Here is a 16,271-nt window from a genome sequence, read left to right as displayed (position 1 = left end):
ATTCTCTAACATAAAACTCGCCTTCTTAGGTTATTTATATGAGCTTAAGACTTTAGTGGGTGTGATAAAAATTATGTCACTGAAAAAGACAAGTCATTTGTAATTTCTTCTGGGGAATGACTTTGAGATATATTCAAGGTAAGCAGGAAGAATTGCTGGAGAATTCTTTATAGCTTTTAAATTGGAATGACTGGGGGTGGGGGGAAGGTAGAATTCAGGGTATCACAGTGGGGAATTCAGGGTATCACAGTGGGTTAGGCTTGTTCTTAACCCAGAGGGCAGCATGGGCACTTTCTGTTGTTTAAGATATAGCTTTTGTTATTCTGTTCACATGGGAACTATGCAACAGCCTAGGCATTTGATGTGAACAAAACAGACAAAAACAAAACAAAACAAAACAACAACAAAAAATCCCAACCCAAACCAAAACAAAATCTGCCTCCTTGTGGACAAAGTTATTTAAGTCTAATTTAATTAAAAGGGCAGAAGCTATTTGTGTTAGAGGACAACTTTGTGTTGTTGGTTCTTTCTTTACATAGGTTCCAGGAATCTAACCCGGCTGGCTATGAGACTTCCTTGGCAAGTACATTTATGGATCACCTGACCTCTATCACCAGCTCTATTTTTATGTTTTGAGCAAGGAAAACAGGGATATTGAATGCAAAGGAAAACGTGCCTAGCTAGTTTATCAGGCTTGTAGTCACTGAGCTTTCCATGACTCTGAATGTGAAATAGGGCAGGGTCTCCCACTCTCTGGGAAACATCTGCATTTGCCTCAAGTTAACGATCCAGTGGCTATCACTTCCAGTGTGCTGTGTTATCTTAAGAGGTTGGATAGAGATGGGCTGGGGAAGCAGGTCCAAAGGCAAAAGGCAACTTATACAAATCTTCTAGGAAGTTTTTAAGAGAGCTTGGCTTCCCAGTGTATGTACTTGGCAGTATACCAAAATGCTTGAGACCGGAGTAAGATGCAGATGACTCTCCAGCTAATGTCTCTCACAAAGTAAGTTTCCCCATGGGGTGAATGAGGATTTACCAAAGGTGGAAAAATTCAGAGATTTCATAGCGTGGTGCAAAACCCCTTATTTCAGAGTTTAGAAAATAAATATGCTATAAACACCCTGTGGACGTCACTTAACATTTTAAAGTAACAATAGAGCCTAACTCCTTTTTGTTTCTCACTACAAATGAATGATGCAATTAAAAAAAAAATGAGCCTAGACAAGTCGACTGAGGCGTGATCGAGGCCCTCAGGGGCAACGTGGCGAGCTCTAGATTGAACTGGGTCATAGAGTGAGTCTGCCATAAAACCAAACAAACAAACAAACAAAAAAAAACCAACAAACCCAAAAAGCAAAAGTCAAGGGTGGGTGAGAAGAGCGTAAAGTAGTCCAAGAGAGGCCAGAAAAAGGAAGGCAAAGAAGCGAAGACGACGGCGCACATTAGGCAAGCCTTTACTCCTTCCCTTGGGTAGGGGCGTACCCAAATGCCCCGCAGACTCAAGTTGCAGTCTCGCCCACGCCCCGCCCATGCCCCTTTCCTTCCCGGGCGCCCCGCCCCTCTCCGGCCCGCCTGGCTCACGTCCCGCCCCGCCCCGGTAGTCCGCTCCGGGAAGGCAAGGCGGGACTTCCGGCATTTGAAAAACTTCCGGCGGGAACCGGAAGATTCTGTCACAGAACTCTGGTCTACTGACTCGCCGCGCCGGAAGGTGAGCTTTATGTCTGCCCTGGCGGTAATGCTTCGGTCTGGTCCGAATCTGCGTCAGCGCCCCGGTAGTTTGAGGGCCACTAACGTTACAAGTGTTCATTTGGGAGAGATCAGCTTTTAAAAAAAAGGTATCAGCAGCGCTCTGTCTGACAGTCTACACCTGGAAAATCTCCCAGCGCGTCCTTTAATTGCTGCAGCTGTTGGCGCGTGGCAGGTGTGAGCGAGAAAGCCAGGGCCAACTTTTGTTTCTGTTTGTTTGCGTCTTAACCCCTTAGAGTCGGAGGTGAGGGCGCCAGCACCGTCTCAGAATCGCTTGCGCCGTCAGAAGCGTCTGGGCACACGGGGGGCGCTCCAACAGTTGAGGACAGGGATGAATGAGAAGGCTAGGCAACTTTCCTCCGTCTTCCCGCACGGCAGCTTGTCTTTACTGTGTGTGCGACGAGAACAGTTTTGGTACTTGTGGCTCCGAGTTCTAGGACCTTTGCCCAGTACCTTTAAAGTATCATCCCATTGAGTCTCCCGATTCTCATTCATAATGCAGCAGGGCTTTCTCATCGCCAGGGTGAGCTGTATGCAACTCTCCTGCTAGGTTTTTGGTTGTTGGATTTTTTTTTTTTTTTTTTTTTTTTGAGACAGGGTTTCTCTGTGCAGCCCTGGCTGTCCTGGAACTCTCTTTGTGGACCAGGCTGACCTCGAACAGAGACCCGCCTGCTTCTGCCTCACAAGTGCTAGAATTAAAGGCGTGTACCACCACTGCCTGGCAGGATTATTATTATTACTATTATTATAATCACTTGAGGATGTCTGCTAACATTTGAAGCACTTCCTTTCGTTCCCTCAGGGAAACATTTAGATTCCTCTTGAGTGAGTTCTCTCTTCTAGAAGTTTAAATGCTGTTTCCCCTTCTAAATTGTGTGTGTGTGTGTGTGCGCGTGCGTGCGTGCGTGCGTGCGTGTGTGTGTGTGTGTGTGTGTGTGTGTGTGTGTGTGTGGTCTTTTCTTCCTATTTTCACTTTCCCTAGTTTATGGTACCTCCTCAGTGATAATCACACCAGCCTCTAATTTGGAATGTGCCCACCCCCGCAGAGATAAAATAATCCAGAAGAGGGAATATTCCCAATCATAAAAGAATAGGATCTTTCTTATGTGCCACCACCGTTTCCAAGCAGCGGGGAATGTAATGTGTGGCACTGCCTAAGAGTGATAGAAAAGTGTTTCTTTTCTCTATAGAGACAATATTTGCACACGTATTTATTCAGTGAATATTTATAGATCAGTACTATTAAATTCTGGGCTCTCGGATACTTAAGTAAGCGTTTCCCTTTTCCCTGAATTTACTGAGTTGAGAAGAACAGACAGGAAACAGAGTTTATTATACTTTTAGGCTGTTTTAGTTACTACAGCATCCAGGAGAGAAGAGGGAAATGGTATAAAAGCACATTTTAGGTGAAAGGATGCTGAGATCTAAGGGGTGAGAGGTAGCACCCTTGTCACCCCCAGATAGACAGGGAGGTAGAACCTTTGCAAGGTGATTTGGATTAGTCGAGGCCATAAGGGTAGGGCCCCATGATGACACTAGGATAAAAGGCAGAGGCAGAGGAAGCTCAGCCAAAAGTTTCTTTTCTTTGGCCTTGTGATGCTTTCTGTATTGGGATGATGCAGAAAGAAGGCCTGTTTCCCAGTGTCTGGAATTGTGAGAAGGAATTTTGTCCTAATTAATTATCCAGTCTCTTCCTCTGCTATAGCAATAGAAGACAGAAACTAGGGGCTCACTGGAGATGCCGATGAAATAAGATATATTTTGGAGGAAGAATTCATGTGATTTACTAATAGACTGAGTATTGGAGATGGAGAAAAGGGTTCTCAGTGTTGGCTTTCCAAGTGGCTCTTTGGTGGGGGATATAGGTATATCCATTATCTTGATTGTGAAAATGTGTGTAAATATTGTCAGAATTTTAGCAGATTTGAACATTTTAAGCATGAACAGGGTATTTTGTGTTAGCTTCCTCAGGGAAGCTGCTAAAAAGGGTCTCCAAGTCAGGCAGTAGTCCAAACGCCTTTAATCCCAGCACTCGGGAGGCAGAGGCAGGCGTGCGCTGCCGCCACCACCACCACCACCACCCGGCCGAATTAGGATTTTTTAATAAGTAGGTGCTATAGGTACAGTCTTGTACTGATTATTGATGCTTGGGATGGAGGCCAACAGGACATACACAACTACAGAAAGTGCTCAGATGACAGAATTGCCTAATGATGTGTTTCTCAGAATGTATCCCTGTTATATGTTATGCTATTTGCACTTCAAGCAATCATTGCACTTCAATGTCAGTCATTGAGATTTGGTTATCCCAACAAGTTATGTAGACATGGGAGGAGTGGCAGTGGAGAAACAGGTCTTTAAAGTGGAGTGTATAAATTTCTGAGGGGATGCTTGCAAATGTAGTAATACTTTCTAGTTTTTTTCTGCTTATACTTTCTAAAATAGGTCTGCCTGAAATTGCTTGTGTTCATATGTATTTTCCTTTCTCATCTGTCTTTCCTGTTTGTAAATAGATGCTTGTGTCTTATCTAATTTTCCATGTTTCATTGGCTCTAGGATACTTATTAAAGAGGTGGTTCAACGTATGTGTTTAGGGAAAACTTTAAAGGCCCATGGCTAATCTATATACTAACTGTGGTGGTTAAACTTGGTTCCCAGTTTTACAGACCTGATAAGAAGGAACCCCAGTTGAGTAATTACCTCCATCTAATTGCCCTATGGGTGTGTCTCTGGAAGAGAGGCAGCCCACTGTGGGCAATGCCATCCCTAAGCACATGGGCTTGGCTTGTACAGGGAAGGTAGCGGAATGAAAGCCTGGGAGCAAGCCAGTAGCGGCCTTCCTTTGAGGTCTCAGCCTCCAGCGCCTGCCTAGAGTTTCTGCTTGGCTTCCCTTGATGAACTGACTATAAGCTGTAAGAGGAAATAAATCCTTTCCACACCACGTTTCTTTGGTCGTGGTGTTTATCACAGCAATAGACAACAAACTAGGACATTGACTCTGTTCTGGGAAATAACCTTCTAGACTTTTTTGCGGATCAGGTGCCTAGTAACCTGTGAACTAGGGCACATAGAAAGATTCTTTTGTCAGACTGAGATACCCAGCCCCAGGCCCCACACCCTTGGAATCACTTCTGTTGTCTGTCCTTACTTCCTTTGTTCCTTCCCTCCTAACTGTTAAAAACGTTATTTTTTTTTTAAAAGGAGATTCTAAAGGTTAATTTGGTTTGGTTCTAAAATGCCCCAATTACTGGCTTGGGATCTTAATTTTTATGTAGTAAAATCTGTTTATCTTTTTGGGTTTGGGGTGTGAGACATGCCTAGAGGCATCTGCATTTTCTCATGCTACTCAACACTCTGAAGAGTTACATTTTCTTTTTGTAGAACTTTAAAGTCATTTGATATGTTAGAACATGCCCCCCCCCCCAGGAGGGTGTGGAGGTTAAATACTTGCTTTCCTTCAGAGGAGTGGCTGCCATTATACAGTAAATGCATGCTCTTCCCTCATCTGGTTTGAAGTGGCATCCTTGTCAAACACCAGTTTCCTCTTATTATCATTATAGAGTGCATGCATGCTCTTCCCTGACCTGGTTTGAAGTGATGTCCTTGTCAAACACCAGCTTCCTCTTATTATTTATTTACTCATTTATTTGTTGAAAGGATCTTAGTATGTAGCCCTGGCTGGCCTGAAACTCTGTACCAATCAGGCTGGCCTGCCCTGCCTCTGCCTCCCTAGTGCTAGGATTAAAGAAAGGTGTGCCACATTCCCATACAGTCCGCTTTTTACATTGTATTTTTATTGTGGTAAAATGTCCATAAGAAATCCTATTTGCCTGCTCCCTTGTGATAATAGCTACCTCAAATACTTACTTGAGATAGGATAATCTCCATAACCATAGAAATCCTGAGAGAGAAAGAGAGAGAGAGAGAGAGAGAGAGAGAGAGAGAGAGAGAGAGAGAGAGAGAGAGAGAGAGAGAGAAGAGAGGGGAAGAGTGTCCTGTCTGATGCCAGGAGGCTGTTTTCCCTGTTCTGTTTCCTTCCTAGCACGGTCTGCCTCACTGTTCTGTGCTCACTGGATGGAACTGCTGGAAATCATGTTCCTCTTTGTGACAATCCCTGTAATATTTGTCTGAGGTATTACTTCCTCTACAAGTGGTGTTAAAACCAGACGCTTACGATATCACATGGGTCCAGGGACTTGTCTCAAAGATTCTAAACATGCCAATCTAGCTTTTATGGTTTGACAAACATTTTTTGGGGATAAAAAATGTTGTCAGTTTAAGTAAATTTATTTACTTATTGTGTTCTGTGATGTCTTTTGCTATTTGTCTTAGATGTGCTGAGCCTTTGAATATGGTAAATATTTTTGGTAGCATAGTGGTTAATCATTTATATTGCAAGAGGATGCTTGTTTTGTTTTAGGAATAATCTTGCTACTTACTCAGTATATTGGCATCATTTTATTCCTAACTTTGTGAAGACACTTCTACTTTAATATTACCAGGGATACAGAAGAGAGAAAAATATTTCTTATATTTGATAAATACTTTAATAGATAACTTTATAATTTGTTGACTGGTAGTGTCACTATAAAATGATACTTACAGAATACTCAAACATTTAAATCTAAAATACGTTTTACCCTGCAGAATCTTGTCTTTAAAAAAAAAAGGCCCCATATTCATAAGGTATTTGAAACCAGTGGAAGGCCTCGGGGTCTTCTTCTGAGCAGCTGGCTACTTCCTATGGAAAGCCAGTGTTGGGCCTGTGAATAAACCTTACATTTTTCTCCCCTCTGTGGCATTTCTGACAGCAAAGCTTTTGGAGTGTTAGTTTTGAATGGAGAACCATTTTGTAGTCAAACGAAGTGATAAAACTCCCCATGCCATGCTGACCTCATGTTCTGCTTCTTCCAGATGTCCTCATTGCCAAGAAGAGCAAAACTACAGGCCCAGAATGTGGAACCCAAAGATGAATTTTCTTTCTTCTCTGAGTTGTAAGCATATTGGTGTAGCATGTTGTTGCAGGAATGGTGACTATTTTAAGGAGTAATGATTCTGTCATTTAGAAACTTAAGTCATTTGGGTTGAAGACACGTGTCCTTTACACATGCAACAGCTATTTGTTGAGCTCATGTTGTGATCCAGGAGAGAAAATAGCGAACTGAGCATATTACACAATATTACAGTGGAACCAGGCTGAAGGAGGTCATGCTGTTGTTTACATTGCTTTAGGATAGAGCTCTTAATTTATACAGTAATTTGCCACTGTGTGTGTGTGTGTGTGTGTGTGTGTGTGTGTGTGTGTGTGTGTGTGTGTGTACCCATGGTCAGAACTTGTCATCCTCTGGCCTTCAGACCTCCAAGTACTCAGAGGACTACCTGACAGAACACAGGTTTTCAATGATAGTTCCCTTTGACTCTACTGTTTGAGTGATTTTGTTTTTGTTTTGCCTAGTCTCAGGGTGCTTACTGACCTCTTTGATGATGTCGGTGGTTGAGCCTGCTATCATTTTCTTTCTTGGGACACAATTCAGCTCAGAATTTATCCAGTGATGTTTTTGCCTCCAGACAAAGCTGAGGCCATTCAGGAACTCAGACAGCCTCATTGATTAATCTCAAGTCATTCTTCCCACCTCTACTGACCTCTTTGGAGGAGAAATAGAGTGAACCAGATGGGTGGAAGGCTGGGCCTTATCTGCTCCTGATGTGGGTTTGATTCTTGGTAGAAAAGCAGTGTGGCTGCACCTGACCCAGTCTGTTCAGGGCACAGATCTATTCTGTGAAAGGAAAAAGGGCTGATAAAATAGTTGAAGGATCTCGGTGATGGCTTTTTTATGCAGTTTAGGATGTTTTAAAAGCTATTTCTCGGTCCTTTCATTGGTTTGAATAACTTAGTACATTCTAAATGGATTTGATTGGCATTTAGGAACCTAAGTACTTACACTGTTAAGATTGAAAGGCTCACATTGACAATGGTGCGGCATGACCCAGTAAGTGCCTTGAGGCAATGGTTGCTCTTCTGTGTCATGTTGGTGTGTGTGTGCTCCCCATGTGGGGGAGGAAGAGTGGAGAGACCTATGACAGTGGGTGGTAGGAAGAGGGCATGTCTACATTGGTTGCCGGCCACTGTTCAGTTCTTGGCAATAATTGTGCACCCCCTATGCCCATATAACTCCATCTTCTGTCACATGCTTCCAGTTATCATTTAAGAAACATTGACCTCTTTTGACCTTTGTCATTTGGTTTCATTGTTTTTTCCATGGAAGTTCTCCTGTCAATTTACTTTTAGGTCATCTGGATCTGAAGGAGACGACAAGGAAGATAGTATTTGGGAACCTCAGAAGAAGGTCCCCAGAAACCGTAAGCAGCCTGCCACCAAGGAACCCAACCGAAAGCCTGGGCGGCGGGCAAAGAAGAACACTGCACAGGTGGATGATGTGTCAAAAGACGTAGCCGTTAAGGAGGAGTTGGTAGGTGGCTGCTGGATGTGGGGGAGGCCACCATATTTTCCAGATGGGGAGGGGCTGATCCTTTCTCCTTACAGAGAGTAGGGCAGATGGTGTAAATGGCAAACACTTCAGGGCAGTGGTATCCCCTGTCAGTCTCAGGAACACTCACCATTCTAGCAACTGTATCTTCAGCCACTTTCAGTGTCCTCTTCAAGGAGGTGGGCTAGTGTGGAAATGCTGCTTTCGATGGTGATGTCAGCAAATACCTGTGCATGTTGTTAGCCAGGCAGCGTGCTCGCCATTTCGCTCTGAAGATCTGCTTGACCCTCATCACCACTGGGAATAGCTGTGATTGCCATCCTGATTTTGTAGATAAGAAATCTGAGGCAAAGATGTTAAGTGACTTACTCCTAGAACACAGATAGTGAGTGATGCAACTGGATTTCTAAGTCAGCAGTTCAAAAGCCGATATACCTCCCAGGAGTACTTTTATATCAGCCATGCCTGCAGGAGTGATGTGCATACATAGAGTGCTAGTTTAATAATTAATACTTAGGAATAGTCATCAAAAGCACTCAAAACTCTTACAGACAGCACTTTCCTTCGTGGAGGCTGAAGAGGGAATTAAATAGTTAGAAACTTGCTTGATGAGCATGGCCTGAGGAGGGGAATTAGACAAGCCCATTTGGGTTTATTGATTGCCTCCTGTGGTCTTGGCTCTGGTCCTCACAGTGACACTTGCAGGTTGTAATTTTGTGGAGTTAAGGTAGTCTGAAGCAGCCATCTCACAGCAGGCTCTTATCATTGGGAATGAAACACTCAGGATGTTTGTTGATTTTTCTCTTTATTATAGATAGAAGAAAACTGATACTTGTTTTTTTTGTTTCTTTTTTTTGGGGGTAGGTTTTTTTCCCCTCCTGTTTCTTTGACAGCTTCCTTTATGATAGACACATCCTTAAGTTAATGCCAACTCCTACAACTTATAGACTCAGTCATTTCCTCTTCCTGTCTCTGCTTGGATCCATTATGTTTTGAGTGTAGCTGTAGTGCTCAAGCGCTGTCTCCTGTGCATTTTCAAGTGGACGTGTGGTGGTTGGCATTGGGTAGAAGTGTCCTTACTGTGCTTCTCGGTACTTAGTGTTAGAAGTTTAATTTTGAGTGAAATGTTCTTGTGAGTTGTGTTTGTGCCATCTGTGTCACCTGAGTGACGGACAAGCCATCCTGCGGCTGTAAGCTCCTTAAGGGTACCTCTTTGTATCATTGCTACCACCCCAGGTGGCTGTCAGGTAGTGTGGCACACTGGTAGGGAGCAATGGTGGTTCAGATTGCTCCTGAGTACCTCTCAAAGAAAAAGGATGTTGACCATGATGTTAGCCTAGTACTTGGGAAGCCGAGGCAAGAGAATTACTCTGAGTTCAAAGTTAGTCTGGGAATGAGTTCTAGGCAGTCAGGGCTATAGTTGTGAGACCCCATGTTAAACATAACAAAACTAAACAAAAGAAGACAAATTCCTGCCTTTGGCTGCTGCTGCTCTGTTTCCAGCCCCCGTTTTCTGTCTGAGCAGGTGGCAGGTGTAGTCTGCTGAATTTCACAAGTATGTGAATGCTATTCTCCCTCTAGATGGTTGGTTTTGATTTTATTATGTTGTTTATCAGTTTCTGATAAACAAGTCAATCTATTTATTCTAAGTCTGGTCAGCATGCAACTGAGGTGACCATGAACTTCGATCTCTCTTGCCTTTACCTCCTAAGTTCTTGGATTACAAGCACAGACTACGATGTCTAGTTTTCATGAGATGCTGGATATCATGTGCTAGGCATGTATGCCAGGCAAGCTCACACTCCAGCCCATGGTTATAACTTAATCTTGCTTTTCTGGAACATGTAGAAATATCACTTCCTTGTTTTATGAAATTAAACTTTATTTATAAATCATCCACATGCAATTATAAGGAACAACAGGGAGGGATTACATATACCCTTTATCTAGTTTTCCCCAGTGGTAAAATTTTAGTGCCTTATGTTGGTATATTAAAATGTAACGATGAAGGTATTAACATTGGTAAAATCATTCGTTTATTTACAGTTCTCTGGTTTTCCATGTGTTTATTTCTGTGTGGGTATTTGTATTTAGCACTGTACAGTTCTATTAAATATGTGGGTTTGTACAACCATCGAAAGGATCCCTCATGTTGCCCCCGCCTGTCTCTTATCTATCTATCTATCTATCTATCTATCTATCTATCTATCTATCTATCTATCTATCATCTATCTACTTATCTAGCATCCATCCATCCATCCATCTTCTGGGACAGGGTTTCCCTGTGTAGCCCTGGCTGTCCTGGAACTCGTTCTGTAGACAAGGCTGGCCTTGAACTCACAGATCCTGAGTGTTGGGATTAAAGGTGTGCGTGCGCTACCACCCCCGGGCTTCACGTCGCCCTCTCATATCCACATCACTGCCCTCCTTCCACCTACTCACCTCAGCTCCGCCCTGCTGAGAAAGTTATGTAAACGCACTCACACAGGTATGTGATTCTTTGCAGTTGCTGTTACATGTGTTGATAATTTGTTCCTTTTCACTTCTCAGCAATATTCCAGGGCAGTTGGTTTTCAGTCTTGTAATTCTCATGCTTTCTTTTTGTGATTCCGTAGAATAGCCCTGTAGCTATTGGCAATGCCAATTTGGAAGAGAAAAATCACAAATTGAGTACAACTAAGACTCTGAAAACTGCAGCGAGAAAACAAAAACCCCCAGCTCAGAGGGCCAGAAAAAAGCTGAAAGTTGATGAGGAAACCAGCCAAGCCAGCCCCTCAGAGTGTGGGGATAGCAACCTGGAGATGCCATCAACAAGCACCACATGGGGAGACGTGTGCAAGAAGGAAGAAAGTGAAGACGACTTCACATTCCATCAGTCTCCTTTAAAGAGGATGAAGACCGAAGCGTGTCCCCAGGGGAGGCCTGTCACCTTCCCTGAAGGTGCCAGCAGCGTTAAAGAGGAGGTGGAAATGAACTGGGACATAGTACAGGTAAGTGCAGCCTTGTGTCACTCACTTGTGTGCTGTGGGGCCTGGGCGGGCACACAGGCTGCTCACTAAGGGAAGTGCTGGCAGCTTTGAATTCGCTCTTTCAGTTTGCCAGTGACTTCTGGAATCAAGCTTTGGCCACTGTCTTACTCTCGGCTATACTGGTTTGCAGTCTGGCTTATCACCAGCTCTTTTGCTAAGAACTGCCTCAGTCAAGAAAGGTGGTTGCCCTGGTACATCCTTACACATCATGGTATAGGTATTTCACACCAACAGATGGAGGCCTTGAAGGCTCATTGCTAAATTTTTGTGGTGAGTTTGGATTGTGTTTCTCCGTAGAAGCAGTATATGTGATGAGGTAGGTCATTGGCTGTTCATGCATCCAGTATATGAGGAACAAGACCCATAATACTTCAAAGACAAGTTCTTTAGTAATTGTAATTTGAGGATGCCTCCTTGCCTTTCCTCTCTGCCCCCCACCCTTCCTTTTTAGCTGCTTTTGGGCATGATAGAGGGAACTAGAAAGGAGGCTCAAGAGCAGTGAGCCTTAACCTTGTGTGCTCCAACACATTCTGGGGCCACATCCGGGTAGATGAGGGCTATTCTCCTGTATGTCCTGAGGTCATCTCAAATGGACTCCTTTCTATACATTGCTGCTGTAGAGTTCAAGACTTTTTGGGGTCCTATGACTGTGGCTGTGTGACACCTTTGTTCTTCAGAGGGTCATGTTCTGGGCTATGTTGCTTTTTCTGTTACCTGTAGATGTCACCAGTAGTTTTTAGTCATTATGTTTCATATCTTTGGTACACTGAGGAATCGAGTGTGTTGCCTTACAGCTCTCTCTGTCTTTTTACTGAAGCGTGCCTTTCAGAGTCTTTGAGAAGGTCTTCCTTTGCACTGTTCATTCAAATCTATAAGGCAGTGCTTTCACAGAACGAGTCATAGGCCACCCACACCGAAGCACTCTGAAGGCTTTGTTTAAACTCCATCCTTGGTCCAGAGCTGTAGGGGCAATGGGCGTGTCCCCCTTTCCTTGCCTTGCCCTTTCTGAACACTGCTAAACTTACTGCTTTTCCCAAGGTAGATCTACCTCTGGTAGTTGACAGTGTACAGGAGGAAGAAAGGAGAGTTTCAAAGTCCCTGAAGTCTCTGAGCTTCCAGAGATGATAGTAAGTCATTCAGAGTAGGACACTGCTTTCTCTCGTATCCTCCCTTCTTTGTCATGGGAGAAGAGATGAATATAGATGCGCCCTCGCTATTTTTCTCTAGATTACAAGGGATAGAAACTTCTTTTTGTTTTAATTTTACATTTATTTATTTAGAGTGTTGGGTGGGGATTCTGTGAGGATGGTATGAACAGGCTGCTAAAAGGATGTCCTTCAGGGTTCAGCTTTAGGTGAGATCAGGTGTCTTTTATGGCAGTATGGCCAGAGATAAGTGTAAAGGATGTAAAGTTATGAATCTTGGTGATGACTGGACTCTTGTGAACACACACACGCCCCCTGTTGTAATCTCAGGTGTTTGCTTACAGGTCTGTAATTGCTGAAAGGTAATAATGTTTGCCATTTATTTATAGTAGACTTTGTGATCTAGGCTCCATACCACCATTATTCAGTCCAGTAGCAGCTGGAAAAATGCTCGCTCTCTTTAAGGTCTTAGGAACATTTCATGGCCTTGGCCTGCTTGGAGGATATAGATATGCTCATTTTTCCTTTACATTCTAAGCAGTTTTCCCTCCTGTTAATTGGAAGTGATTTTTTTTTTTTTTTTACGAGACAGGGTTTCTCTGTATTGTTTTGGAGGCTATTGGTCCAGCCTGGCCTCGAACTCACAGAGATCCGCCTGCCTCTGCCTCCCGAGTGCTGGGATTAAAGGCGTGTGCCACCACCGCCCGGCTGGAAGTGATTTTATTATTAGTTGAAAACACGTTTTAAATACAATACATACTGATCACTCTTTTCTCTTACCACAGCTCCTCCCAGATCCTCCCAACACACACAAGCTCCAAGCCCTTTCACTCTTGTTAGAAAACAAATAAACAAACAAGAAACACATCCCCAACACAAAACCACAAAAATAGAAGCCAGAAATCTACATGCATAAGAACAATAAAACAAAAACAAAACAAAACAAAAAGGTGCCCAAAGCAAAATGGGATGGAAAGTCTATAAAAATACCATTGAGTTAGTTTTTTGATAGGCACCTACTCCTCTTGGGCATGAGGCCTACCCTGAAATGTGGTTAATATACCAAGTGAGACTCTATTGGAGAAAGTGAATTTTTCCTTTGTTAGTGGATATCAATTGCAGATAGCTTCTTGGTCGGGATTAAGCCCTTGTTCTCAGGGAATCTTAGCTCCTTGTCTGTGGCTTTGGAGGGTGGTGGTAGAACTGTCTTACTCTGCTGAGCAGCCTGTTGGCAGCTTTGTTACAATTGAGCATAGTTCAGGTAGAGAACTTGCCTGAATAATCAAGTAGGATTTTACATGTTTATTTCTTTTAATTTAACTTAATAAACCCTTCCCTAATTTTAATTCTCCAGTTAGTTCTTATTTTCTGTGTGGACTTCCTTTTTTATGCTTTGTAAATCTCAGCTCCCCACACCAACAACAAAACAAAACTAAGCAAACAAACCTTTATGGGATGGAAAATGGTTTTGTCTGTGGAATTGCTGTATTGCTTCTTCTAAACGTAGCTGAGAATACTACGGAAATGAGGAAAGCAGATACTACAAGTCAGAGTCAGCTGTGTGTGTATTAGGGGACAGTGTCTTGAATATTTATGTGAAGATCAGACTGAAAGAAGTGTCTTTAATATGCATACCGTCTTCCACAAAATATATATCCAAGTTTGGGGGGCAAACCCTGGATAGTGCCTTGTCCAGAAGGGAGAGGTACTGTTATTACTAACTGAACACTTTGGCAGGGTCATTTGTTGCTCCCATTTGAGCGCTGTTTCCCACGGCCCTGCTCACCACCTTGCCTTGGTCTTCTGTTCTTCCCTTGAGGTGTGTGTCTTAACTCTGGAAACTCCACTGGCTTTTCAAGGATCTTTGTGTGAGGAGGGCAAGCCCATAGCCTACATTTGATCAGTGTTTAGACGTTAGAGTTCACACATAGTTTCTATTTCCTGGCCAGGGTTGGAGGACTGCTCTCTCGAACAGAAGCAACCTCCCCATTTTCATCTGCCTCCCAAATTGTGAATATGGGAAATTTGTTTTTGCGAAAGCTCCTTATATCCATACATGTGTGTTTATAAGAATTGACAAAGTGCCCAGCACAGTCAGATGTTGGAATTGTTAAACTGCCGCAGTTGCTGCTGTGATACAGTTTCCTTTTGAGGGTAAACGGAGGCACTTAGAACAGCTGTGGATCTTAGTAACATTGTCTCAATTAGGTAGAAAAGCAAGCAAACCCTTTGTGCTAGCTCTTTTCCCTTTGTTTCAAGAGATGGTAAGAGAGGATGTAAGTGAAGACAGAGACAAAAGAGAGCCAGCGTCTCTGAGCCGGCAACCTCACTGCCATTTTCTGCATTAATTACAGGTGAAAGCAGAGGCAGCCCATTTGCTCTGGGAGAGGTTAAGGTAGTGCTTTTTCTTATTAGTATAGACTAGTTGATAGTATTCATTATAGGCTTTAACATCAACAAACTCTGTTGTATTCCATACATATATGAGGTTGCTCAGGATGTTCAAAAGTATGACCAAGCTACTTCCAGGCTGTAAACAATCCCCCCTTCTTCTCCTGTAACCTCTTTTCTGATTTCTGGCAGTGTATATAGGTGCCCCCACTCCCGTCTTTACAAAAGCATTTGTGACACAGTGACATAATCAGCTCTCTGGGTCAGGTGGTGAACAGCTTTTCAAAAAGGAACTGTTGAAGTTGCTGGCTTGGGAATGATTCTGAATGGAAAATTCTCTCACTTTTACTCATTAGTGAGCCATTGAATTTGATGTCAACTCTTCTAAAGTACAGATGTTTCTGGGTGATTTGCTGATGCCCAGATGTTCATTTTTTTAATTGAGGAGATGGGCTTTCCCCTTTAGTGTTCTTGGGACAAAGGCATCTTTTCAGATGTTTCTCACAGCTAGAGGGCAGTGTACAGGCACTCTGTCTTACCTGCTCCAGTGCTCAGAAGAGCAGACAATTTAAGTCCTTTGTACTTTTGACTGATAAATCCTTTGCTTTGCATATAAATTGAATTTTTGAAGAGGAATATGGCTAGTGGAACTTGGGGCAATTTACTTCTTGGGCTCAAGTTTTTTTGTGTATAAAATGAGAATATTAAGTCTTATCTCATATACTTTAAGTGAGTTAATGCTGAATGTGTAAGCGTTTAGAACATGGTAAGCCTTGTGTCAGCATCAAGCAGCAGTCACAAAGTAGCAGTTAGGGTATCTCGTCCCCCCAGCTCTTTCTGACTTTTTCCTTAATAAGTGCATGTCTACTTTAGTTAAGAAAACAAATAAGTAAGTACATAAATAAATGACTGATTCAAGCACTTTAAAAGTAAAGACTGCAGTTCCCTGCTGCGTCTTTCCATAGCCTGCAGGGCTGCTCTCTTAATAGGTGCATGTCTACTTTAGTTAAGAAAACAAATAAGTAAGTACATAAATAAATGACTGATTCAAGCGCTTTAAAAGTAAAGTCTGCAGTTCCCTGCTGCGTCTTTCCATAGCCTGCAGGGCTGCTCTCTGCTTTGTTGTTGTAGTTTACCTCATTTGTCTAAGACACAGGATGGTCAGGGCTTCCCTAGGATCTCTGATTCAGTGTATTCTAGGTGGGACCTAATAATTTGCATTTTCAGCAAGGTCGAAGATGACGTTTATGCTGTTGCTTGAGGACCACAGACTATGAACTACTGCTGTAGTCCACAGAGCCCTTGGACTCTCAAGTGTAGCAGGTGCAAGTTGGCTGAGCTGCTGAGCTGGAGCAAGGAGAGATCAGGTGCTGCCTGGCTTCCTTCCCAGTTAGCTTTTTGGGAAGAGGGTTGGTTTTCATTGTTTTGCGATGCTGCGAATTACACCCAGGGCCTTATTGTAGACTCTGCAA

At 43.1% G+C, this 16,271-nt stretch overlaps 1 protein-coding gene across 2 annotated transcripts in view; it reads left to right on the top strand.

The window, feature by feature from the left end:
• The first annotated feature begins 1,622 nt into the window (after positions 1 to 1,622).
• The window catches only part of Srbd1 (S1 RNA binding domain 1), a 163,317-nt gene continuing 148,668 nt past the window's right edge, over positions 1,623 to 16,271 (top strand). Inside the window, exons 1-4 of one of the 2 annotated variants that reach the window (XM_040737708.1) lie at positions 1,623 to 1,708; positions 6,661 to 6,740; positions 8,036 to 8,216; positions 10,850 to 11,224. In XM_040737708.1, coding sequence (XP_040593642.1) covers positions 6,661 to 6,740; positions 8,036 to 8,216; positions 10,850 to 11,224 — 636 coding nt within the window. In that variant the 5' untranslated portion in view covers positions 1,623 to 1,708. Of the gene's footprint in view, positions 1,836 to 6,660; positions 6,741 to 8,035; positions 8,217 to 10,849; positions 11,225 to 16,271 lie in introns of both variants that reach the window. The other variant, XM_040737709.1, reaches the window with a different exon arrangement.

This window comes from Mesocricetus auratus, unplaced genomic scaffold (assembly GCF_017639785.1).
Source record: "Mesocricetus auratus isolate SY011 unplaced genomic scaffold, BCM_Maur_2.0 Super-Scaffold_100676, whole genome shotgun sequence".
Classification (NCBI taxonomy): Eukaryota; Metazoa; Chordata; class Mammalia; order Rodentia; family Cricetidae; genus Mesocricetus; species Mesocricetus auratus.
Note: the sequence above shows the minus strand (reverse complement) of the source record. Positions and strands in the feature narration are given on the sequence as shown.